Here is a 25,823-nt window from a genome sequence, read left to right as displayed (position 1 = left end):
GGGTGGTAGGGGGGCGTGGACCTGACCAGGTAGTCACGGAGGGAACGGTCTTTGCGGAAGGCTGAGAGGGGTGGGGAGGGAAATATATCCCTGGTGGTGGGGTCTGTTTGGAGGTGGTGGAAATGTCGGCGGATGATTTGGTTTATGCGAAGGTTGGTAGGGTGGAAGGTGAGCACCAGGGGTGTTCTGTCCTTGTTGCGGTTGGAGGGGTTGGGTCTGAGGGTGGAGGTGCGGGATGTGGATGAGATGCGTTGGAGGGCATCTTTAACCACGTGGGAAGGGAAATTTTTCCTTGTTGCGGTTGGAGGGGTTGGGTCTGAGGGTGGAGGTGCGGGATGTGGATGAGATGCGTTGGAGGGCATCTTTAACCACGTGGGAAGGGAAATTTTTCCTTGTTGCGGTTGGAGGGGTTGGGTCTGAGGGCGGAGGTGCGGGATGTGGATGAGATGCGTTGGAGGGCATCTTTAACCACGTGGGAAGGGAAATTGCGGTCTGTAAAGAAGGAGGCCATCTGGTGTGTTCTATGGTGGAACCGCTCCTCCTGGGAGCAGATACGGCGGAGGCAGAGGAATTGGGAATAGGGGATGGCATTTTTGCAGGAGGTAGGGTGGGAAGAGGTGTAATCCAGGTAGCTGTGGGAGTTGGTGGGTTTGTAGAAGATGTCAGTGTCAAGTCGGTCGTCACTGATGGAGATGGAGAGGTCCAGGAAGGGGAGCCAGGTGTCGGAGATGGTCCAGGTAAATTTAAGGTCAGGGTGGAATGTGTTGGTGAAGTTGATGAATTGCTCAACCTCCTCGCGGGAGCACGAGGTGGCGCCAATGCAGTCATCAATGTAGCGGAGGAAGAGGTGGGGAGTGGTGCCGGTGTAATTACGGAAGATCAACTGTTCTACGTAGCCAACAAAGAGACAGGCATAGCTGGGGCCCATACGTGTGCCCATGGCTACCCCTTTGGTCTGAAGGAAGTGGGAGTGTGGGTGGTGTCTCGAACGTATGTGGAGAGTTCCTGGACTAGGGGGGATAGGACAGTGTCGAGGTAGGTAGAGATGAGTTCAGTGGGGCAGGAGCACTGTATTTAATATTGGGTGACTGTGCTGGAATTAATTGACTGAAAATAATGTATGATTCTCAGCTAAGACTCTTGTGTGTTACAGGTGTCCTCTCAGAAGAACAAATCCGACTGAAGAAAATGAAGAAGCTGGAAGAAGAGGTGACAAAAACTGTGAGGGTGACCTCAAGCCCACTGTCTGGCTGGGGAATACCAAGACTTGATATTGCCCAAATTGAGATGATCAGAAAGCTGGTTGCTGCTCAACAGCAGTGTAACAAGCGTTCATTCAGTGACCGACTGAAAGTGACCGTAAGTGTTCAGGGCACTCATTGGTCAAGAATAGAATGCAGCGATTTTTCACACTTTTTCTATTGGCCTTTATGTGTAAAGTTAGATATTACGTCATGGTGGCTCAGTGGTTAGCACTGTCGCCTCAAGTGCCAGGGACCCAGGTTCAATTCCAGCCTCGGGCAACTGTCTGTGTGGAGTTGCATATTCTCCCTGTGTCTGTGTGGGTTTTCTCCACAGTCCAAAGCTGTGCAGGTTAGGTGAATTGGCCACGTTAAATTGCCCAGAGTGTTCAGGGATGTGTAGGTTAGATGCACTAGTCAGGGGTAAATTTAGGGGAGGGGAATGGGTCTGGGTGGGTTAGTCTTCAGAGGGTTAGTGTTGTTGTTGGGCCAAATGGCCTGTTTCCATACTGTAGGGGTTCTATGATGACAAGCACACATCCCTTAAACCCAGAACCATAAATGAATTTGAAATCTCCATACGCTGTACAAAATACTGCACTGGCAACCTTCCTTCCTATAGAGCTCGGAACAATTCTATTCTTCCAGCCATTTGTTTTGGTAAAACGGTCAGACAACTGATGAGTTGCATCAATCCATGTATTTTTTTTTAATTTTCTTTGTCTCCACCATTTGTTCAAGGAAACCTTTTGCTTCCTCTCACTTTTCAGATAGTGTACATTGACACCAACTAATCTCACCCCATTCCATCCTTTAAACTTGATTAATTAATTCATCTTAATCTACAAATTTGGCATCTATCTGACAATGTGGAAAATTGAAGCAGGCCAAATCCAAACTGGCTAATAACTGCCCCATCAGCCGACTCTCAACCCTCAGTAAAGTGTGGAAGGTGTCATCAACAGTGCTGTCAAGCAGCAACTGCTCAGCAATAACCTGCTCAGTGACGCCCAGTTTGGGTTCCACCAGGGCCACTCAGCTCCTTGACTTCATTACAGCCTTGGTTCAAACATGGTCAAAAGAGTTGAATTCGATATTTGAGGTGAGAGTGACAGCCCTTGACATCAAGGCTACATTCAACAGGTGTGGCACTTTATACTGTCCTCCATCAAACACTCTCGGGACAGGGACACACGGGGGGTAGAAACAGAGTGTAGCTCCTGCGACACTGTTCACCACCCCATTCAACAGTCCCATCATAGGAACAGCTTAGATTTGGATAAATGCATGGGATTACATTTTGGTAAAACCAACAAGGGCAGGACTTATACAATTAATGGTCGGGCCTGGGTAGGTTGTAGATAGAAAGACCTAAGTGTTCAGGGACATAAGTTTTTGAAATTTGACAGAGTGGTAAAGTAGGCATTTAGAGTAGACAGAGTGGCGAAGTAGGTATTTAGAGTAGACAGAGTGGTGAAGTAGGTATTTAGCACGCTTGCCTTCTTTGTTCAGACCTTTAAGTATAGCAGTTGGGACAACATGTTGAGGTTGTACACAATGTTGGTGAGGCCTCTTCTGGAGTATTGTGTGCGGTTCTGGTCTCCCTGTTATAGGAAGAGTATTATTAAACCGGAGAAGTTTCAGAAAAGATTTACCAGGATGTTGCTGGGAATGAAATAAGCTGGGACTTTTCTCACTGGAGCAGAGGAGGATAAGGGGGACCCGAATAGAAGTTTAAAATCATAAGGTGAATAGCAAAGGTCCTTTCTCTGAGAAAAGGGGCAGATGTTTAAGGTCAGAGGAAAAAGTTTTAAAAAGGACATGGGCCAACTTTTTTACACAGGGGAATGAACTGCCAGAAGAAGTAATGACGTTTGGATACGTTTATGAATTGGAAAGCTTGGACCAAAGGGTCTGTTTTCATGCCGTATGACTCTGTGACTCTAAAACTTGAAATCAATGGGAATTAGGGGGAAAACTCTCTGCTAGTTTTAGTCATACTTGTCATGTAGGATTGTGGTTATGATTTATGTTCGTCAGTCATCTCAGGTCCAGGACATCTCTGCAGGAATTCTTCAGGATAGTGTCTTAAACCCAACCATCTTCAGCTGTTTCCTCCATCACAAGGTCAGAGGTGGGGATGTTCAGCGATGATTGTACATGCCAGGCAATGACCATCTCCATCAAGAGGTGGTGGCAGTGTGAACACAACACAGGAGAGCAAACCTGGGAGTGAACAGTGGCAGGAGTCATCAGACAAATACTTGGAGAGTGGGTTTGGTCAAAGCAGGACTGAGGTCAGTCAGAAGTGGGACTGGAGTCAGTCAGGGTGGGACTGAGGTCAGTCAGGGTGGGACTGAGGGCAGTCAGGGTGGGACTGAGGGCAGTCAGAAGTGGGACTGAGGGCAGTTAGAGTGGGAGCAGAGCTGAATCTAGGGGCAGAACTCCAGAGGTGACGCTACGACTCAAAAAGCAGCATAGTCTTGGCTGCTCAGGAACCAGATTCTGAGTCTGAGTAAGTTGTGTCAGGAGGAAGATAGAGTACTTACTCTTGTTGTTGTCATTTGTTAGGAATAGAACAAGAATGAGAAATCTGATTTTGGTGGGTAGTAAGTAAGGTTGTATAATTGAGGAGTATAAAGGAAGCAGAAAATAACTTAAAAAGAAACAAGGAGGACAAAAAGACACTATAAAATGCCCTTCGAAATTAGGATTAAGGAGAACCCCACAGCATTTTATAGGTATATTAGGAGCTAGAGGGTAACAATGGATAGGGTAGATCAACTCAAGTATAAAGAAAGTAATTTATGTGTGGAACCAGAAGAAGTGGGTGGGTCCTTAATGAGTACTTTGCATTGATATTCACCAAGGAGAAAGACATGGATGCTAACTAAGTTTAGAGAGGGGTTTGTTCATACTCTAAAGCAGGGCAATATTAAGAAGGATGAGGTGTTCGGTGTCTTGAAAAACATTAAGGTAGATTATTCCTACGGCCTGATAGGATCTATCCCAGGATAGTGAAGGAGATAAGGGTGGAGATTTCTGAGGCCTTGACATAGATCTTTGTATCCCTTTTAGCCCCAGGTGAGATCCCAGAAGACTGGAGAATAGCCAATGTTGTTCCTGTGTTCAAGAAGGGCAACAGGGATAAGCCAGGAAATTACAGGCCTGTGAGCCTTACCTCAGGTTGGGAAATTATTGGAGGAGGTTCTCAAGGACAAAGTTTCCTTACATTTGAAGGAGAATGGACGTATTAGGGACAGTCAGCCACCATCATTACAATCATGAGGATTTCTGTTCCCAGTTCTGTTCAAAGACTGCTCCTTATCTTTATTACCTAAACCGCGTCCTCCATGTGCATTTTTATGTCCATTAGACTATGACTGAGAGATCTCCATTGGGCCATATTGGAGGTCTTCCCTTCTTTCTGACTGCATTTAGATTCAGGCATCAATCCCAACTTGCACTGTGCTTTCTTCCTCCCCAGCCTACTCTGCAACCTATTAACTCACTTCATTGTGAACATTCAACCAATGGTTAGACATACAAGTGACTTCTCCTGCATGTTCTGCAATAGTCGAAAATGTGTTGCTGGAAAAGCGCAGCAGGTCAGGCAGCATCCAAGGAACAGGAGAATCGACGTTTCGGGCATGAGCCCTTCTTCAGGAATGAATCAAAGGGCTCATGCCCGAAACGTCGATTCTCCCGTTCCTTAGATGCTGCCTGACCTACTGCGCTTTTCCAGCAACACATTTTCAGCTCTGATCTCCAGCATCTGCAGACCTCACTTTCTCCTGTTCTGCAATAGTCCCTTGATTCACTAAACCTCCCAAACTGTCACCCACTCTGACCAATTGATCTTTGGATGTCCTGTGTGTCACCAGAATACTAGTAGCAGTGCACTGTCAGAGGGAGCGCTGAATGCTCGGTGCTATTGGAGGGACAGTGCTGAGGCAACACTGCACACTGGGGGAGGCAATGGCCTCGTGATATTAGTGCTAGAGTATTAACCAAAGACCCAAGTAATGTTCTGGGGATCTGGGTTCAAGTCCCATCAAGGCAGATGATGACATTTGAGTGCAATACAAATCTGGAATTAAGAGTCTAATGATGACCATGAAAAGGACACGGGACTGCTGAGGAGGTCAGGTAATATATTTGGATGGTTGCTTTACCCAAAACACTACTTAGGTTCTGGCTCCCACCCTTCCTTCTTCTTTAACCAAAAAAGAAGGTTCCTTGTGCCGATTTGGTAAGATTACCATTTTTTTCAATAGTCTCTTTGGGAATTTAGAACAGTGGGAATGGACAGTTAGGGCAGTTGCATGCGCCTCCTGTAGGATGTGGGAGGTAAGGGTCACCACTAGTGTCCCCACTGACTTCATGTATGGGAAGTGCACCCAACTCCAGCTCCTCGGAACTGTGTTAGGGAACTGGAACTGGATGAACTTCGGATCATTTGAGAGGCAGAGGGGGTAATAGAGAGGAGTTATAGGGAGGTAGTCTCATCTCAGGTACAGGAAAAAGATAGATGGGTTATAGTCAGAGGACGAAAAGGGAACAGGCAGATAGTGCAGGGATCCCCTGCGACTATTCCCCTCAATAATAAGTATACCATTTTGGATACTGTTGTGGGGGAATGACCTATTTGGGAAAGCCATAGTGGCCAGGTCTCAGGCACTGAGCTCAGCTCCGGGCTCAGAAGGGAAGTGGGGAGATTAGAAAAGAGCTAGTGGTAGAAGACTCTGTACTTAGAGGAACGGACAGGAGATTCTGTGGTCACGAATGGGACTCCAGGAAAGTATGTTGCCTCCCAGGTGCCAGGGTTCGGGATGTCTCTGATCGAGTCTACAGGATGCTGAAGGGGGAGGGTGAGCATTCAGAAGTTGTGGTGCACATTGCCATCAATGACATAGCTAGGAAAAGGGATGAGGATCTAAAAAGTGCTTTCAGGGAGTCAGGTTGGAAGCTAAAAAGCACGAGGAGCAGAGTAGTAATTTCAAGGTTACCACTGGTGCCACGTGCCAGTGAGGTGAGGAACAGGGAGTGAGTGTAGCTGAACACGTGGCTACTGGGCTGGTGCAGGGGGAAGGGCTTCAGATATGTAGACCATTGGGGTACCTTCTGGGGAAGGTGGGACCTGTACATTAAGACAGGCTGCACTTAAACTGGAGGGGCACCAATGTCCTGGGTGGGAGATTTGCGAGAGCACTTTGGGAGGGTTTAAACTAGTTTGACAGGGGGATGGGAACCAGACATACAGGTCAGAGGAGAGGAAGGTTTGTCTACTGAGTCAGTATGGGTGGAAGGCAGCAACAGGAAAGGAGCAGTCCCTTTATTGGGGGCTTTCTACAGACCCCCCCAATAGCAGCAGAGTGATAGAAGAACAGACTGGGCAGCAGATCTTGGAAAGGTGCAGATGAACAGAGTTATTGTTGTGGGTGACGTCAATTTCCCCAATATGGATTGGATACTCCTTAGTGCAGATGGTCTGGATGGAGACAATTTTGTCAGGTGTGTCCAGGAATGGTTCCTGACTTGATATGTAGATAGGCCAACTGGGGGAGGCCATATTGGATTTGGTGCTAGGCAACGAACCAGGCCAGGTGTCAGATCTTTCGGTGGGAGAGCATTTCTGTGACAGTGACCACAACTACCTCACCTTTACCATAGCCATGGAAAGAGATAAGAACTGACAGTATGGGAAGGTTACTGTTAATTGTTCATTTAATTGTTAATGTTTATGGGAACAATTGTTCTACAATAAATGCACAACAGAAATGTGGAGGCTGTTTAAGGAACACTGAGACAGGTGAGGAATGGTAAGGTGAAGGAGCCTTGGATGCCGAGAGAAGAGGAGCTTCTCATCAAGAGGAAGAAGGAAGCTTACTCAAGGTTGAGGAAACAAGGATCTGGCACAGCTTTAGAGGATTACAGGAGAGCTAGGAAAGAACTCAAAAATAGACTAAGGAGAGCTAGCAGGGGTCACGAGAAAGCCTTGGCAGGAAGGATTAGGGAAAACCCAAAGGCACTCTCCACTTACATGAGGAATAAGAGAATGATCAAAGAGAGGGTAGGGCTGATCTGGGATAGTGGAGGGAACTTGTGTCTGGAGTCTGAAGAGGTAGGGGAAGCCCTAAATGAGTGTTTTGCTTCAGTATTCACTGGAGAGTGGGACCTTGTTGATAGTGAAAATGCTGTGGAACAGGTTAATAGGCTTGAACACAGATTGATATTAAGAAAGTCAATGTGTTGGATATTCTGGGAAGCATCAAGATAGATAAGACCCCAGGGCCAGACCCAATATATCCAAGGTTACTACGGGAAGCGAGGAATGAAATTGCTGTGCCTCTGGCGATGATGTTTGCATCTTCACTCTCCACGGGAGTTGTACCGGATGGTTGAAGGGAGGCGAATGTTGGTTCCTCTGTTCAAGAAAGGGAATAGGGAAATACCTGGGAATTACAGACCAGTCAGTCTTACGTTTGTGGTAAGCAAGGTACTGGAAAGGATTCTGAAAGATAGGATTTATGACTATTTGTAAAAACATAGTTTAGTTAAAGTCATGCCTCACCAGCCTTATTGAGTTCTTTGAGGATGTGATGAGACAAGTTGATGAAGGTCGAGCAGTCGATGTGATGTATATGCATTTCAGTAAGGCATTTGAGAAGGTTCCCCATGGTAGGCTCATTCAGAAAGTTAGGAAGTATGGGATATAGGAAAATTTGGCTGTCTGGAAACAGAATTGGCTGGCCGAAAGAAGACAGTGGGTAGTAGTGGATGGAAAGTATTTTGCCTGGAGGTCAGTGACCAGTGGTGTCCCACCGGGATCTGTTCTTGGGCCTCTGCTCTTTGTGGTTTTTATAAATGACTTGGATGAAGAAGTGGAAGGGTGTGTCATTCACACAAAGGTCAGTGGTGTTGTAGATAGTGTTGAGGGCTGTTTCAAGCTACATCAAGACGTTAACAGGATGCAGAGCCGGGCTGAGAAGTGACAGATGGAGTTCAACCTGCATAAACGTGAAGTGATTCGTTTTGGAAGGTTGAATTTGAATGCCGAATACAGGGTTAAAGGCAGGATTCTTGGCAGTGTGCAGGAACAGTGGGATCTTGGGGCCCACATACAAAGATCTCTCAAAGTTCCCACACAAATTGATAGGATTGTTAAGAAGGCATATAGTGTTTTGGCTTTCATTAACGGGAGGATTGAGCTTAAGAGCCGTGAGGTTTTGCTGCAGCTCTATATAGCCCTGGTTAGACCACACCTGGAATATTGTGTCCAGTTGTGGTCGCCTCAACATAGGAAGGATGTAGATGCTTTAGAGAGGGTGCAGAGGAGATTTACCAGGATGCTGCCTGGATTGGAGGGCTTGTCTTATGAAGAAAGGTTGAGTGAGCTAGGGCTTTTCACACTGGAGAGAAGGGGGAAGAGAGGTGACATGATAGAGATGTACAAGGTAATGAGAGGCATAGATAGAGTAGATAGCCAGAGACCTTTCTCCAGGACAGAAATGGCTGTCATGAGGGGTCAGAATTTTAAGGTGATTGGAGGAAGGTTTAGGGGAGATGACAGAGGTAGATTCTTTACACAGAGAGTGGTGATTGTATGGAATGCACTGCCAGCAGGGGTAATGGAGTCAGATACATTAGGGACATTTAAACGACTGTTGGACCAAGTGCAGTTGGAAAAATTCAGCAGATCTGGCAGCATCTGTGAAGAGAAATCAAAGTTAAATGCTCAAAGTTAAATGCTCAGCATAACATCATGGGCCGAAGGGCCTGAACTGTGCTGTATTGTTCTATGTCCTATGTTCTGTGAAACCATTAAAAATTCAGCAGATCTGGCAGCATCTGTGAAGAGAAATCAAAGTTAAATTGAGGGGTGTGTAGGTTAGGTTGATCTTAGATTAAGATAAATGCTCAGCATAACATCATGGGCCGAAGGGCCTGAACTGTGCTGTATTGTTCTATGTCCTATGTTCTGTGAAACCATTGTAAATCCCCTACCATTATTACCTTTTAACACTTCTTCCTCCCCTCCTGAGCATCTGACTGCCCACAGTGGCCTTGGCTCTGGTTGGTATCCACAGATGAACCATCACTCTCATTGTTTTCCCAGGTCGCAAAAACAGTTTGTAAGCAAACAGCGCTCAGGAATTCCTTCACTACCTGCCCAGTCCTGACCCCTCTGTTTGGCAGTCACCCAATCCCTTTCTGCCTGACCTTCCTTAACCTGCAGGGTGGCCACGTCCTGAAATGTGCTATCTAAACATTTCTCAGCCTCATGAATACAATGTTGTGCACCCCCCCCGCCCCCGCCCCCCAGCTGGTGTTCAGTTTCCAAAACCTGGAGCTCGGGTTGCTCTAGTTGGAGGTTCCTCCTGCACATTGGTCTTTCAGAACGGCAGGATTTCCTCCACAGTGCGGGATGTGTAAATCACGGACCTGAGCACCCCAGATATATCTTAACTAATTAGAATGTGGAACTTTGTTTATACTTTCTCTTTGATCTCACTGCCTCCACACCTGAGTCCCATAGTTTCCCTGTCTGCTTCTGGGACATCTCCACACTTGCTGCTCCTTTTAACCTTACTGCCTCCAAATCCCACAACAGCTCCCCGCCCCACCCGCGTCAGTCTTAAAAACAGAAGTTGCTGGAAAAATCCAGCAGATCTGGCAGCATCTGTGAAGAGAAATCAAAGTTTATGTTTCCTCAGAACCTCCCCCATCAGCCTGTCCGCTTCTGGGACTCTTCTAACCTCGCTGCTCATTTTTGTCTCACTGCTGCTGCTCCTGGGTCCATCACAGATTCACCTGTTTGTTTCTGGGACCTCCCCACTGCTTGCTGCTCCTTTTAATCTCACTGCTCAAGGACAGTCAGTCAAAGGCACTCACCCTCACCACCTCTCTTGAGTTTGGTTCTTTTGTCCATGTTTGAACCGAGCCTGTAATGAGGTCAGGAGCTGGCCGAACATAAACTGGGTGTCAATAAACATGTTATGAATGTACTAACAAGGAACAAGTGTAGGCCCTTCAAGCCTACTCTCCCATTCAATAAAATTATTGCTGATTTGATTTTAACCTCAACTCCACATTCCTATATATCCCCAATAATCTTTCATTCACTTGGGAATCAGGAATCTGTCTACCTCCGCCTTAAACATTCTTAAAGTTTCTGCGTCCTGTGCCTTTTCAGGAAGGCTCAGAACCTCTCAGAGAAAAACAGTCTGTCTTAAACTGTAGTGATTGCAATGACATCAATCAGTTGGACCTCACAGAATATGATTTCCCTGATTGGGGCTGTTAATCTGGTCCAATCAGGGAGAGCTGGCTGACATAAAATAGTGAATGTCAAAGATATTGAGAGACTGAATTTGTGACCCAGTGAGAGACAGTGCTATTGTCAAAAGGCGATGCACTTGTAAATAAAAAATGATTGGTGACGGGATGCTGGCCTCTGAAGAGTTATTTCAAAATGATGACCGCTTATTCTTAAACTCTGACCCCTAGTTCTAGATTTTCTCACAAAAATCGTAGTTATAGGATCATAGAGATCTACGTATGAATATAGGAAATAGCAGCAGGAGTAGGCCATCTAATTCAACGAGCCTGCTCTGCCATTCATTAAAGTCATGGCTGATCTTTTCGTGGGTTCAGCTTCACTCACCTGCCCGCTCACCATAACCTTTTATTTCTTTACTGTTCAAAAACCTATCTATCTTTGTCTTAAAAACATTCACCAAGGTTGCCTCAACTGCTTCACTGAGTAAGGAATTCCACAGATTCACAATCCTTTGGGAGATGAAGTTGCTCCTCAACTCAGTCCAAAATCTGCTCCATTTATTTTGAGGCTATGTCCCCTAGGTCTAGTTTCACCCACCAATAGAAACAACCTCCCTGCTTCTATCTTATCTATTCTCTTCATAATTTTATATGTTTCTGTAAAATACCCCCTCGTTCTTCTAAATTCCAGTGAGTATAGTCCCAATCTAGTTAATCTTTCCTCATCAGCTAACCCTCTCAATTCTGGAATCAACCCAGTAAATCTCCTCTCCCCCTCTTCAGTGCCAATTCATCCTTAGTCAAATAAGGAGACCAAAGCAGTACACAGTAGAACCATAGAATCACTACGGTGTGGAAAGAGGCCATTTGGCCCAACAGGTCCACACGGAACAGCATCCCACCCAGACCCATCTCCCTACCCCTGTATTTCCCATGACCAAACCACCTCACCGACTCAGCGGCACGGTGGCACAGTGGTTAGCACTGCTGCCTCGCAGCGCCAGAGACCCGGGTTCAATTCCCGCCTCAGGCGACTGACTGTGTGGAGTTTGCACGTTCTCCCCGTGTCTGCGTGGGTTTCCTCCGGGTGCTCCGGTTTCCTCCCACAGTCCAAAGATGTGCAGGTCAAGTGAATTGGCCATGCTAAATTGTCCGTAGTGTTAGGTAAGGGGTAAATGTAGGGCTAGGGGTAGGGGTAGGGGTAGGGGTGGGTTACGCTTCGGCGGGTCGGTGTGGACTTGTTGGGCCGAAGGGCCTGTTTCCACACTGTAAAGTAATCTAAAGTAATCTAAATCTAAATCAGCCCTGAACACTATGGGCAATTTAGCATGGCCAATCTGCCTAACCTGCACATCTTTGGACCATGGGAGGAAACCTGAGCACCCAGTTGAAACCCACGCAGACACGGAGAGAATGTGCAAACTCCATACAGGCAGTCACCCGAGGGTGGAATTGAACCCAGGTCCCTTGCACCGTGAGGCAGGAGTGCTAACCACTGAGCCACTATGGCACCCTCTAAGTGCTTAAGGTGTAGCCTCACCAGCACCCTATATGGCTGCAGCATAACCTCCTTGTTTTTAAACTCCATCCCTCGAGCAATGAAGGACAATATTCCATTTACCTTCTTAATTACCTGGCTCCCAGACAGTCAGCAGGCAATTGAGGAGCAGATGTGTAATCAATTCACTCAGGCATGTAAAATTAACAATGTAAATGTATTAGGGGATTTCAACACCTCCAATATAAGTTGCCATAATGATAGCATAAAGGTGACAGAGAGGACAGACATTTTGAAACGTATACGCACATTTGGAAAACAGTGGACTTATTAAGGGTAGTTAACATGGCTTTGTGTGGAGAAAGTCTTGTCTCACAATTTTTATTGAGTTTTTTGAGCAAGTGACAAAGGTGATTGATGCATGTAGGGCAGTGGATGTTGTCCACATGGACTTTAGAAAAGTAGTTGACAAGGTCCTTCATGGCAGGCTGATCCTGGAAGATAAGGTCATGTGGGATCCATAGTGAACTGGTAATTTGGATACAAAATTGACTTGGTCACAGAAGACAGATAGTAGTTGTGACAATGTGCTTTTCTGACTGGAGATCTGTGACCAGTTTTGTTCCGTTAGGATCAGTATTGAGACCTCTGTTGTTTGATTAGATTAGATTACTTACAGCGTGGAAAAAGGCCCTTTGGCCCAACAAGTCCACACCGACCCACCGAAGCGCACCCACCCAGACCCATTCCCCTACATTTACCCCTGCACATAATACTACGGGCAATTTAGATGGCCAATTCACCTAACCTGCACATTTTTGGACTGTGGGAGGAAACCGGAGCACCCGGAGGAAACCCACGCAGACACGGGGAGAATGTGCAAACTCCACACAGTCAGTCACCTGAGGCAGGGATTGAATCCGAAACCACTGTGCCACCGTGCCGCCCGTTTGGAATAGATATAAATGATTTGGATAAAATGGAAATAAGATCTAATTGGTAAGTTCGAGACGACACAAATGTCGGTGGAGTTGTGGATAATGAGGAAGGTTGTCAAAGGATACAGCAGCATATAGATCAATTGTAAAGTTGGCTAAAGAAATGGCAGATGGAATTTAATCCAGATAAATGTGAGGTGATGTATTTTGGAAGGTCACATGCAAGAGGAAGTGTACAGTAAATGACAAGACCCTCAGGAGCATTAATATGTAAAACAAACTCTGGTTGCAAGTCCATAGTTCCCTGAAAGTGGCAATGTAATTGGATAAGATGATAAAGAAGGCATAAGGCATGCTTATCTTCATTGGTTGCAGCATTGAGTATGAAAGTTGACAAATCATGCTGCAACTCTACAAAACTTTAGTCAGGAAGGACTTGGGGGCTTTGGAGAGAGTGCAAAACAGGTTTATTAGAGTGTTGCCTGACTGGAGTGTATTAGCAATCAGCAGAGCTTACACAAACTTGGATTGTTTTCACTAGAGTGTCGGAGGCTGAGGGGGGACCTGATAGTAGTGTGTAAAATTATGAGAAGTATTGATCAGGTGGATAGTCAGAGTCTTCTTCCCAGGGTGAAAATGTCAAACACTAGGGGGCATAGGTTTAAGGTGAGAGGGGAAAGCTTGTTACACAGAGGGTGGTAGTGCCTGAAAAATTCTGCCATGGGAGTTGGTACAAGCTGATAGAATAGCAACTTTTAAGAGCCATTTAGACAGACAAACAGGGAACAGAGGTACACTGTGCAGTTATATGGGATTTGTTTACAATGGCACTGTGGTTGGCACAGAAATGGTAGGCCGAAGAGCCTGTTCTCCTGATATACAGATTTATGTTCTGTACAGATCTTTTTACGTCAACACTTGGGGGTTCCTTTAAGGGATGGTGAATTGCTGGACCTATTCTGGGGATTGAAGCTGGACAGGCATTTGAGCTAGCACTGGGGGAGCATTTTAGTGATAGGAACAGCAACACTGTATGTTTAAGTTTGTTTTGGACAAGGAGAAAGACAGTCTGAGGGTTTTGGATTGGGGTAAGGCAGAATTTAATAAAATAAGGCAGGATCTGGCTAAAATAGACTGGAAACAGCTACTTAAAGGTATAGCTACAGCAGAACAATAGGATACATTCAAAACAGTATTGGGGGTGGGGGTTACAGGCTCAACATCTTCCCTTTAGGGTGAAATTAGGAGCAATAAGCCAAAAGAATCCTGGATTTCCAGGAATACTTTGACCGAATAAAAAGGAAAAGAGAGACGTATAATGGTTACAACAGGGGCAAAGCAATGGTGACCCTAGAGGAGTATAGGAAATGCAGGGACAACGCAAGAAAGGAATTTGGAGAGCAAAGAGGGAGCATGAGAAAACACTGGCAGGCAATATTATGGAGAATCCCAAAACAGTCTACAAGTATATCAAGCTTTGACAAAGGGTCAGTTAGACTCGAAACGTCAGCTCTTTTTTCTCCTTACAGATGCTGCCAGACCTGCCGAGATTTTCCAGCATTTTCTCTTTTGGTTTCAGATTCCAGCATCCGCAGTAATTTGCTTTTATTAAGAAGAAAACGATAACTAGGGAAAGAAGAGGGCCTAGTACGGACCAAAGGGGCAATGTATGTTTGAAGCCAAAGGACATTGCTGAGTGGATTCCCTTCCTCTCTGGTCTCGACATGCATCACCTTTTCCTTGAGAGTCTCCTATTGCTTACTTACGGTTTTACCTGTCAATTTTAGATTCAAGTCCAGCTGGGCCAGATCCGATTTCAACTCATTGACAAATAGCCCCCATTCAGTTCAGGATTCAGTTTTGCATTTGATTTTCATTTTTCCTAGTTTAGAACTGGTCTAAGGCTGAACCTTATTGGTCGGCTTGTTGTTTAATGTTATTTGGCCTTCTGAAGTGTTCAGCAATTTTTTACATCCTTTGTCCCATATAGCCATGGCCACAGAGCATTGATATGCACAATCGAGAGATGAGGCAGCAGAGATTTGCACACTTCACTGAGCTGGCAATCATCTCTGTTCAGGAAATAGTTGACTTTGCAAAACAGCTGCCAGGGTTCCTGGACCTCACCCGTGAAGACCAGATTGCTCTGCTGAAGACTTCTACTATTGAGGTAAGCTTCCAGTTCCAGTGGCTTGAACATGCTCATACTTTACCAAGAAACTTTCTGATCGGCGTAGGATATAGCAAAAGGTCCTGTGTTTAACAGTGAGATTATTTAGCACTGAATGATATCACACTGTCCTGTGTTTAATATTGGGATTATCACCGAATCATATCACATTATCCTGTGTTTAACACTCGGATTATCACTGACTCATATCACACTGTCCTCTGTTTAACACCGATATTATCACTGAATCATATCACACTGTCCTGTGTTGAACACTGGGATTATTATTGAATCATATCACACTGTCCTGTGTTTAACACTGGGATTATTATTGAATCATATCACACTGTCCTGTGTTTAACACTGATATTATTACTGAATCATATCACACTGTCCTGTGTTTAACACTGGGATTATTACTGAATCATATCACACTGTTCTGTGTTTAACACTGGGATTATTACTGAATCATATCACACTGTCCTGTGTTTAATACTGGGATTATCACTGAATCATATCACACTGTCCTGTGTTTAATATTGGGATTATTTCTGAATCATATCACACTCTCCTGTGTTTAACACTGGGATTATCACTGAATCATATCACACTGTCCTGTGTTTAATATTGGGATTATCACTGAATCATATCACACTGTCCTGTGTTTAACACTGATATTATCACTGAACCATATCACACTGTCCTGTGTTTAACACTGATATTATCACTGAACCATATCACACTGTCCTGTGTTTAACACTGATATTATCACTGAACCATATCACACTGTCCTGTGTTTAACACTGATATTATCACTGAACCATATCACACTGTCCTGTGTTTAACACTGATATTATCACTGAACCATATCACACTGTCCTGTGTTTAACACTGATATTATCACTGAACCATATCACACTGTCCTGTGTTTAACACTGATATTATCACTGAACCATATCACACTGTCCTGTGTTTAACACTGATATTATCACTGAACCATATCACACTGTCCTGTGTTTAACACTGATATTATCACTGAACCATATCACACTGTCCTGTGTTTAACACTGATATTATCACTGAACCATATCACACTGTCCTGTGTTTAACACTGATATTATCACTGAACCATATCACACTGTCCTGTGTTTAACACTGATATTATCACTGAACCATATCACACTGTCCTGTGTTTAACACTGATATTATCACTGAACCATATCACACTGTCCTGTGTTTAACACTGATATTATCACTGAACCATATCACACTGTCCTGTGTTTAACACTGATATTATCACTGAACCATATCACACTGTCCTGTGTTTAACACTGATATTATCACTGAACCATATCACACTGTCCTGTGTTTAACACTGATATTATCACTGAACCATATCACACTGTCCTGTGTTTAACACTGATATTATCACTGAACCATATCACACTGTCCTGTGTTTAACACTGATATTATCACTGAACCATATCACACTGTCCTGTGTTTAACACTGATATTATCACTGAACCATATCACACTGTCCTGTGTTTAACACTGATATTATCACTGAACCATATCACACTGTCCTGTGTTTAACACTGATATTATCACTGAACCATATCACACTGTCCTGTGTTTAACACTGATATTATCACTGAACCATATCACACTGTCCTGTGTTTAACACTGATATTATCACTGAACCATATCACACTGTCCTGTGTTTAACACTGATATTATCACTGAACCATATCACACTGTCCTGTGTTTAACACTGGGATTATTACTGAATCGTATCACACTGTCCTGTGTTTAACACTGGGATTATCACTGAATCATATCACACTGTCCTGTGTTTAATATTGGGATTATCACTGAATCATATCACACTCTCCTGCATTTAACATTGGGATTATTATTGAATACTGACATTTAGTATTATCACTAAATCCAGATATAATGCCCCGTGTTTAGCACCTAGATTCTCACTGAATTCTGACATATTGTCCTATGTTTAACGTTGAGATTACCACAACGTTATATCGTACTGTTCTGTGTTTAACACTGAGATTCTCACTGATTGTGGAGACATTTTCATGCTGCTTTGCCATTTTGTCCCAATACTGTGTTTATGACAGTCACCACTAATGTCAGGTGGTAAATCTGTGTCTGAGCTTAGAACTTGTTTTGTGATTTCTTTTTTCTGCTCTTATTAAGATCATGCTGTTGGAAACATCTCGAAGGTATGATCCAGAGATCCAGGGCATCACCTTTCTGAAAGATTTCAGTTACAACAAAGAGGACTTTGCCAGGGCGGGTGGGTGACATTTGTCTGGTCATTTTCCCTGGTTGTGCTGTTACAATATTGTACCATTGTAGGGGCCATATTGACTGCAGAAACCTCCAATGCCATGTCAGCAAGTGACTTTCTCTTATACACTGCCTGCAAAGTGCAGTGGTGGCAGATTCAATCGTGACTTGCAAAAATCAGTTGTACAAATTTTATAAACAGCGTCATCTCGAGTAAAGCAGGAAGCAAGACTAATCAAACAACACTTTCGTGTGCTCTCTGAATCTTTTGGTTAAAGAAATTTGGCACATCATTCGAAGCCTGGCAAGAGGTTCCAGAGCCTGTCATTAACAACATGATATTAATGAGAGTTGTCATGAGATAAGAAACTTTTCAGCAATCCCCTCCTTGGCTGCTTGACCTAGTGCTCGGTTCAAAGGGACTCTCACTGAATATAAAGGAGCTGTCTCAGATTTTATGAGTAATAGTGGATGGAAGTCATCCAACCAGCTCTATTGTCAAACCTCCCTGTATTATAGTTTGATATACAGTAGACTGGGATTCCATTCTGATCCCTGTATAATGTTTGGATATAGAACGGATTGGGATCCCATTCTGAACCATTGGAAATGGGACTGGGTGGGTTACCCTTTGGAGGGTTGGTGTGGACTTGTTGGGTCGAAGGGCTGCTTCCACACTGTGGGGAATCTAATCTAAAAAGCCCTGTGTGATGATTGGACATAGAGTGGATTGAGATCCCATTCTGAACCCTGTGTGATGATTGGATATAGAGTGGATTGGGATCCCATTCTGGATCCCTTTGTTATGGTTGGATATATAGTGAAGAGAAAATGAGGTCTGCAGATGCTGGAGATCAGAGATGGAAATGTGTTGCTGGAGAAGCGCAGCAGGAGTGGACTGAGATCCCATTCTGATCCTTGAATGCTGATTCGTTGCAGAATGGAAGAGTGTTGTGCTGAAAAAGCACAGCCGGTCAGGCAGCATCCAAGGTGTAGGTGAGTCAATGTTTCGTGCATCAGCTCTTCATCAGGATTCCTTTTCCAACACCACACTCTTCCATTCTGATCCTCAGCATCTGCCATTCTCACTTTCTCCTGGATAGAGAGTGGACTGGGATGACAAGTGGTGTTCCACAAAGCTCAGTGTTGGGACCACAACTTTTCACTTTATACATTAATGATCTAGATGAAGGAAGTGAAGGCATTCTGGCTAAGTTTGCAAATGATACAAAGATAGGTAGCATTGAAGAGGCGGGGAGACTGCAGAAAGCTTTGGACAGGTTAGGAGGGTGGGCAAAGAAGTGGTAGATGGCAAATTGTGAGATCATGCAATTTGGTAGGAAGAATAGAGGACTGTTTTCTAAATGGGGAGAAAATTCAGAAGTCAGAAGTGCAAAGAGACTTGGGAATTCTGTCCAGGATTTTCTCAAGGTAAACTTGCAGGTTGAGTCAGTAGTTAGGAAGACAAATGCAATGATGGCATTTATTTTGAGAGAACTTGAATATAAAAGCAGAGATGTACTTCTGAACCTCTCTAAGGCTCTGGTCAGACCACATTTGGATTATTGTAAGCAGTTCTGGGCCCCATATCTCAGGAAGGATGTACTGACCCTGGAGCATGTTCAGAGGAGGTTCACAAGAATGGTGCCAGGAATAAAAAGCTTAACATATGAGGAATGTTTGAGGACTCTGGGTGTATACTCAATGGAGTTTAGAAGGATGGGGGCGAGGGGATCTAATTGAAACATACAGAATACTGAATGGCCTGGACAGAGCAGATGTTGGGAAGATGTTTCCATTGGCAGGAGAGACTAGGACCCGAGCACACAGCCTGAGAATAAAGGGAAGACCTTTTAGAACGGAGATAAGGAGAAACTTCTTCAGCTAGTGAGTGGGGAATCTATGGAATTCATTGCCACAGAAGGCTGTGGAGGCCAGGTCATTGAGTATATTTATGACTGGGGTAGATATGTCCTTGAGTATCAAGGGGATCAAGGGTTACAGGGAGAAAGCAGCAGAATGGGGTTGAGAAACTTATCAGCCATGATTGAATGGTGGAGCAGAGTCAATGGGCTGAATGGCCTAATTTCTGCTCCTATGTCTTATATGTTCTCATTATGATCTCAGTGTGATGATCAGATATACAGTGCACTGGGATCCTTTTCCAATACTCTGTATGATTTCCTTTCTCCATGTCTTCTTTGTCTAGGATTACAGTTTGAGTTTATCAATCCCATCTTTGAGTTTTCAAAGGGCATGAATGATCTCCAGTTGGATGATGCAGAATACGCTCTCCTCATTGCTATCAGTCTCTTCTCAGCAGGTAAACTGTCTTGAGCGTTTGATCAATTAAAGAATCTTATCACATTGACTGCCTGCTGTCTATATTGCTCTTTAATGTCGCTACAACTCTAAAATGAACTCATCTCTCCCATTGAATTCTACATGATTGCTCAATGGCCCTTCTACAACAATGATAAGCAGATATGTCTTACTGTTTAAACACTGAAGCCAGGATTTCCCCGTGATCAGCACTGCATGTTCTCTGAAGGAAGAAAGGCACTGACACTTGCTAATGGGATTGAATGAACACCAGTGGAGTGTGAAATAAGCTACAATCTATGGAAAGTGACAGATAAACAAAATCGTGAAATAATGTGGCAGATTACATTCTTTTGGAAGACGTCATTGTGATCTAAAAATGCAGACAGTACAATCTTACACTAACTCCTTGTCAGAATACCAAGCCTGAATCAACACCTCAAGCATATTTTATTGAATGAAATTGATCACAATAAAATTCATTTGGGTTTCTAAGCATTCAAAATGGTTGCAATGTGAGTCTAGTTTTACTCCTGGATGGTCAGTTGAAAATCCCCCGCAGACTGCATCTGTATATCCACACGATCTTACTGAATGGTGCAGCAGGCTTGAGGACTGAATGGCCTACAACTGCTCCATGTTTGTATATTCTGACTGTTAACAGAGGTTTCAGAAGGAAAAGCTCAAGCAAGGTTGTTACATGTGCATTTTCTATCTTTATAGTTCAACCAGTAACAAAAGAGATCAAATATGTAACTGACTCAATTCCAACAGATGGTCAAATTTCAATCAGATTTTTAACTCTAGGAGATAATTCGTAGTTAGACTACTCCTCTTGTGTCCTTTCTAATGTTGGCTTTTTGGAAACCTTAGCAATTTCTAAGGTTTTGGCTGGTTTTGTTTCTTTCATTTGTGCACAGGATGTGGTCATCTCTGACTGTGCCAGCATTTATTGCCCAACTCTGAATGCCCTTGAGAATGTGGTGGTGAGCTGCCTTCTTGAACCATCACAGCCTTTGGTGTGTAGGTTGGCTCACAATGCTGTTCGGGTGGGAGCTCCAGTATTTTGACAAGGTGATACTGAAGGTGAAGCAATATATTTCTAAGTCAGAAAGGTGAATACCTTAGAGGGAAACTTGCAGGTTGTGGTGTCCCCACGTACCTGCTGCCCTTGTTGCTTTTGGTGGTGGAGGTTGGAGAGATGGAATACTGAAGCGATTATTACCCTTAGGTTCAGAATCCTTGACACTATGAGTTCATTAAAACTGGGTGTATTTGGCTATGTCTCACATTATCGACACAGCTGCAGTTCCAAGTGTTTGTGCTGAGTGTCCATTCTGCTGATAGTTAAATTAGATTAGATTACTTACAGTGTGGAAACAGGCCCTTCGGCCCAACAAGTCCACACCGACCCGTCAAAGCGCAACCCACCCATACCCATACATGTACCCCTTACCTAACACTACGGGCAATTTAGCATGGCTAATTCACCTGACCTGTACATCTTTGGACTGTGGGAGGAAACCAGAGCATCCGGAGGAAACCCACACAGACACGGGGAGAATGGGCAAACTCCACACAGTCAGTGGCCTGAGGCGGGAATTGAACCCGGGTCTCTGGCGCTGTGAGGCAGCAGTGCTAACCACTGTACCACCGTGCCGCCCACAGTATCATTAAGTTAATGATACTGTTCTGAAGTCATCTGATATCGAATTGTTTTTCCCCAGACCGCCCAAATGTTGAAGACCATGAGCTGGTGGAAAGGCTGCAACAGCCTTACGTGGAAGCTCTTCATTCCTACACCCGGATCAAGAGACCAACTGTGAGTAATGAGTGACCTGGCCACCGGGTTCAGCTTTCTTCTCTCCATTTCATCTCTCTTCAGCATTCATTAGAAGAATAAATTTGTTTCTTATAATGCTGAGAGAATCCCTAACCCTGCATATTTCAAAGTGCACATGAACTTGGGTGTGGTGAAGGCTAACATTAACTATTTAAACAAAAACAGGAATTGCTGGAAAAGCTCAGCAGGTCTGGATCACTTGTGGACAGAAATCAGAGTTAATGTTTCAGGTTGAGTGACCCTTTCAGAGGAAGAGTCACTGGAGCTGGAACATTAACACTGATTTGTCTTCACAGATGTTGCCAAACCTGCTGAGCTTTTCTGGCATTTTCTGTTTTTGTTTCTGATTTACAGCATCTGCAATTCTTCTGATTTTTGTGAACCATTTAAATTTTGTTTGGCTTTATAAAGTGCCCGCCCACCCTGGGATGCCGCCATCTTCACTCTTGGTATTTATGAGCATGTACAAATAAGTAAGAATGGAGATTTTGTAGAATTATGTAGACCTAATATGTACTCCCTGCTGGGGACTCCCAGTCTTCATTACGTGCTCATCACTTTTCTTAAACTCTTAACTGACCTTCACATTGCTGAAAATTTAATTCCTACACTTACTTTCCAAAAGCTTGTATTTCCAAATAAACTTTTGGACTATAACCTGGTGTTGTGTGATTTTTAACTTTGACCACACCAGTCCAACACCAGCACCTCCACATCATGGCTTGCTTACTTACTTTCCCCATCCTTATTCTTAGAATCCCTGTGGATGAATTCTTAGTGTAGAAACAGGCCATTTGGCCCAACAAGTCCACATTGACCCTCCAAAGAGTAACCCACCCAGACTCATTCCCCTACTAATTACCCCTCACTAATGCACCTAACTTACTCATCTCCTGAACACTATGGGCAATCAAGCATGGCCAATTCACTTGACCTGCACATCTTTGGATTGTGACAGGAGACCAGAGCACCCGGAGGAAACCCACGCAGACACGGGGAGAATGTGCAAACTCCACACACAGTCCGGTCCCTGGCGCTGTGAGGCAGCAGTGCTAACCACTGAGCCACCATGCCGCCCCATACTTCTAGTATTTGTGAGTTTGATCTCCTAGTTCCATAATTTAATCCACCCTTTCTCACGTTCTACACAGTGAAACAGATTATCTTTACAAGGTCTGAAACATTTGCCAACAATCAGTCAGATCTGATCAGTGCTGTTAAAGATGCATTGCAAAGTGAAAAATGCTCCCCAACAGTCCTTTACTTCCCAAAGGGACTACTGCAGTTTCTATGCAAGGTGCTCACCCTTCCCTTCTAACCCCCTCACGAGTTCCCAACTCTCCACTGCATGTGCCCTGCTTTGTCTTGACTTTGCTATTTCTCCCCGAATGATAGCAAATTTGCATCAAGATCCTGTTAAAATTTACTGGGACACTATAACTTTCCCTTTGACCCTGGTGCAGTGTTTCAATAACAAAACAAACACTAAACCCTATGGAGTCTGGAAGTTTGAAATCAAAACAGAAAAGTTTGGAAATTATCAGGCCTGGTAATTGTGGAATGAGTAACAAGAGTACATGTTTCAGTCCTGTGACCTGTGGGAACTGTTCAAAGGTCACAATCTGGAATGTTGACTCTATTTCTCTCTCCACAGATACTACCTGGCCTCCTGGGTAATTTCAGCATTTTCCATATTGATTTCATGATGATATCCAAATCTTTAAGATAAGGTCTACCCGAATATGAGGCCTTTTGTCCAGTGAGTTCAAATCAAATTAAATGGTGCACTGACATATCCTCTTCCTCCTGTCTCTCTCTCTATAGGATCGGTTGATGTTCCCTCGCATGCTGATGAAGCTCGTCTCTTTGCGGACTCTGAGCAGTGTCCATTCCGAGCAAGTCTTTGCATTACGACTTCAGGATAAAAAATTGCCTCCTCTCCTGTCAGAAATCTGGGACATGCATGAATGACCCCGGAGTTTTCCGTGCAGAGTCCAGCTCACGGAAACAGATAGACTGTCAAATTGGAGAGAACTTCTTTTGGTGGGAATGAGAGCAGACAAGGACAGAGTTATTAAGAGTTTCAACTGCAATTGTCAATGCAATACCCCATGTTTAGAGACATTTTAAGGGGATTTCCTGTGTTAAATCTAGGAGGATTCCATTTTACGATTGCTTTGTTGTTTTAACGTGTTAACCATATGGTAGCTGACTGTCTCTGTCCATGTTCACAGAACAGATCTCTAAGGCACAGTCTTGTTTGAATGTAGTGATGGCCAGAATTTGTGAAAGGAATAGGGGAACTGGCTCTCCATTTCCCTGTCAAAAACTACAGTCCCCAAACTGAGAGCCAGGCTCATGTTTGCCAGTGAGCAGCAGGACAGTGAGGGAGCAGAGAGACTGTTGCGCGGGCCAGTGTTACCAAGAGATATACTACCAACTAACCAAGGTCAGAATGTGCCACAATCCAGCTTTATATGGAGCTATTGATTTATAATAATGCACTAAAACCAACTGGAAAGCTCACTCAGACTGATTATCTGTTTTACAGTGTTTCTGACTGAAACCTGTTTAAAAGTTTCCAAAGTCCAACCGGACCATTGGGCTGCTGTCTCATTACATAAAGAGATGGTGGTTTAATTTGTGGGTCACTATGCCTCAGATAATGTTGGAGGGAGAGACCTTCACAGAAACTTCATCAGGTGGGGGAATTGAAACCATGTTGTTGGAATCATTTCCCATTGCAAATCAGCTGTCCAGTACAGTGTTTCTGCCTAGTATCTTTTTATAGTGCCTCTGTCTTTGTTATCTATTTCACAGTGTCCCTGTTTCTGACTGGTATGTGCTTTACCGTGTCTGACTGGTATCTGTTTTACAAAATCTATCTTTGACTGGTATCTGTTTCACAATATCTCTGATTGGTTATCTGCTTTGCAGTGTCTCTGTCTCTGACATTTTGTATTCACTTGTGTGGTGTGGACATTGTTGGCTGGGCCTTTGAAAAGATAGTGGTGAGCTGCCTTTTTGAACTGTTGAAGTCCATGTGCTGTTGGTATACCCACAATGCTCTCAGGGGAGAAGTTCCAGGATTTTGACACTGTGACAATGAAGAAACAGCGATATATTTCCAAGTCACAATGGTGAGTGGCTTGAAGGTGAACCTGAAGGTGGTGGTGTTCCCATGTATCTGCTACACTTGTCCTTCTGCATGGCAGCGTCAAAGTTTTGAAAGGTGTTGCCTAAGGAACTTACATAACTTTCTGCAGTGCAACTTATAGTACATGCTGCTACTCCTGAATATCAGTGGTGGATGGAGTAGATGTCTATACATGTTGTTCCTATCAAGTAGGCTAAGGAATGGTAGGTGGAGTTTAATGCAGACAACTGTGAGGTTTTACATTTTGGTGAGACAAACAAGGGCAAGACTGATACAGTTAATGGTAGGGCTCCGAGGAGTGTTGTCGAACAGAAAGACCTAGTGGTGTAGGTACATCGTTTCTTGAAAGTGCTGTCACAAGTAGACAGGATGGTGAAGAAGGTATTTGGCACAGTTTAGATTAGATTATATTAGATTACTTACAGTGTGGAAACAGGCCCTTCGGCCCAACAAGTCCACACCGCCCCGCCGAAGCACAACCCACCCATACCCCTACATTTACCCCCTACGTAACACTACGGGCCATTTAGCATGGCCAATTCACCTGACCTGCACATCTTTTTGGATTGTGGGAGGAAACCGGAGCACCCAGAGGAAACCCACGCAGACACGGGGAGAACGTGCAAACTCCACACAGTCAGTCACCTGAGGCGGGAATTGAACCCGGGTCTCTGGCGCTGCGAGGCAGCAGTGCTAACCACTGTGCCACCATGCCGTGTCATCATCGGTCCGAGCATTGAGTACAGGGGTCATGTTACGGCTGTAGAAAACATTGATGGGGTCACATTTGCAGTAATGTGTACAATTATGCTCTAAGAAGTATGTTATTAAATTGGAAAGACGCAAAATCGATTTACAAAGATGTTATCAAGACCGGAAGCTTTGAGTTACAAGGAGAGGCTGGATCGAGTGAGACTTTGTTCTCTGGAGACTGAGAGGTGACCTTATCGAGGTTTATAAAATCATGAGGGGCATAGATAATGTGAATTGCCACAGTCTTTTTCCCCAGGGTAGGGGAAATTTTACAATGGCTCTGTCGCTAACTGGTTCCCTTGTGTTGCTGGA

The 25,823-nt window shown here is 44.2% G+C and overlaps 1 protein-coding gene across 4 annotated transcripts in view; it reads left to right on the top strand.

The window, feature by feature from the left end:
- Positions 1-24,785, top strand: part of LOC122558003 (oxysterols receptor LXR-alpha-like) — a 72,518-nt gene extending 47,733 nt beyond the window's left edge. For all 4 annotated transcript variants that reach the window (XM_043706319.1, XM_043706316.1, XM_043706317.1 and 1 more), the window contains 6 exons: positions 1,154-1,359; positions 14,950-15,129; positions 17,344-17,443; positions 19,646-19,759; positions 21,486-21,580; positions 23,426-24,785. In XM_043706319.1, coding sequence (XP_043562254.1) covers positions 1,154-1,359; positions 14,950-15,129; positions 17,344-17,443; positions 19,646-19,759; positions 21,486-21,580; positions 23,426-23,572 — 842 coding nt within the window. In that variant the 3' untranslated portion in view covers positions 23,573-24,785. The remainder of the gene's footprint in view (positions 1-1,153; positions 1,360-14,949; positions 15,130-17,343; positions 17,444-19,645; positions 19,760-21,485; positions 21,581-23,425) is intronic.
- The last annotated feature ends 1,038 nt before the right edge of the window (positions 24,786-25,823 follow it).

This window comes from Chiloscyllium plagiosum, chromosome 16, assembly GCF_004010195.1.
Source record: "Chiloscyllium plagiosum isolate BGI_BamShark_2017 chromosome 16, ASM401019v2, whole genome shotgun sequence".
In the NCBI taxonomy this organism is placed as follows: Eukaryota; Metazoa; Chordata; class Chondrichthyes; order Orectolobiformes; family Hemiscylliidae; genus Chiloscyllium; species Chiloscyllium plagiosum.
Note: the sequence above shows the minus strand (reverse complement) of the source record. Positions and strands in the feature narration are given on the sequence as shown.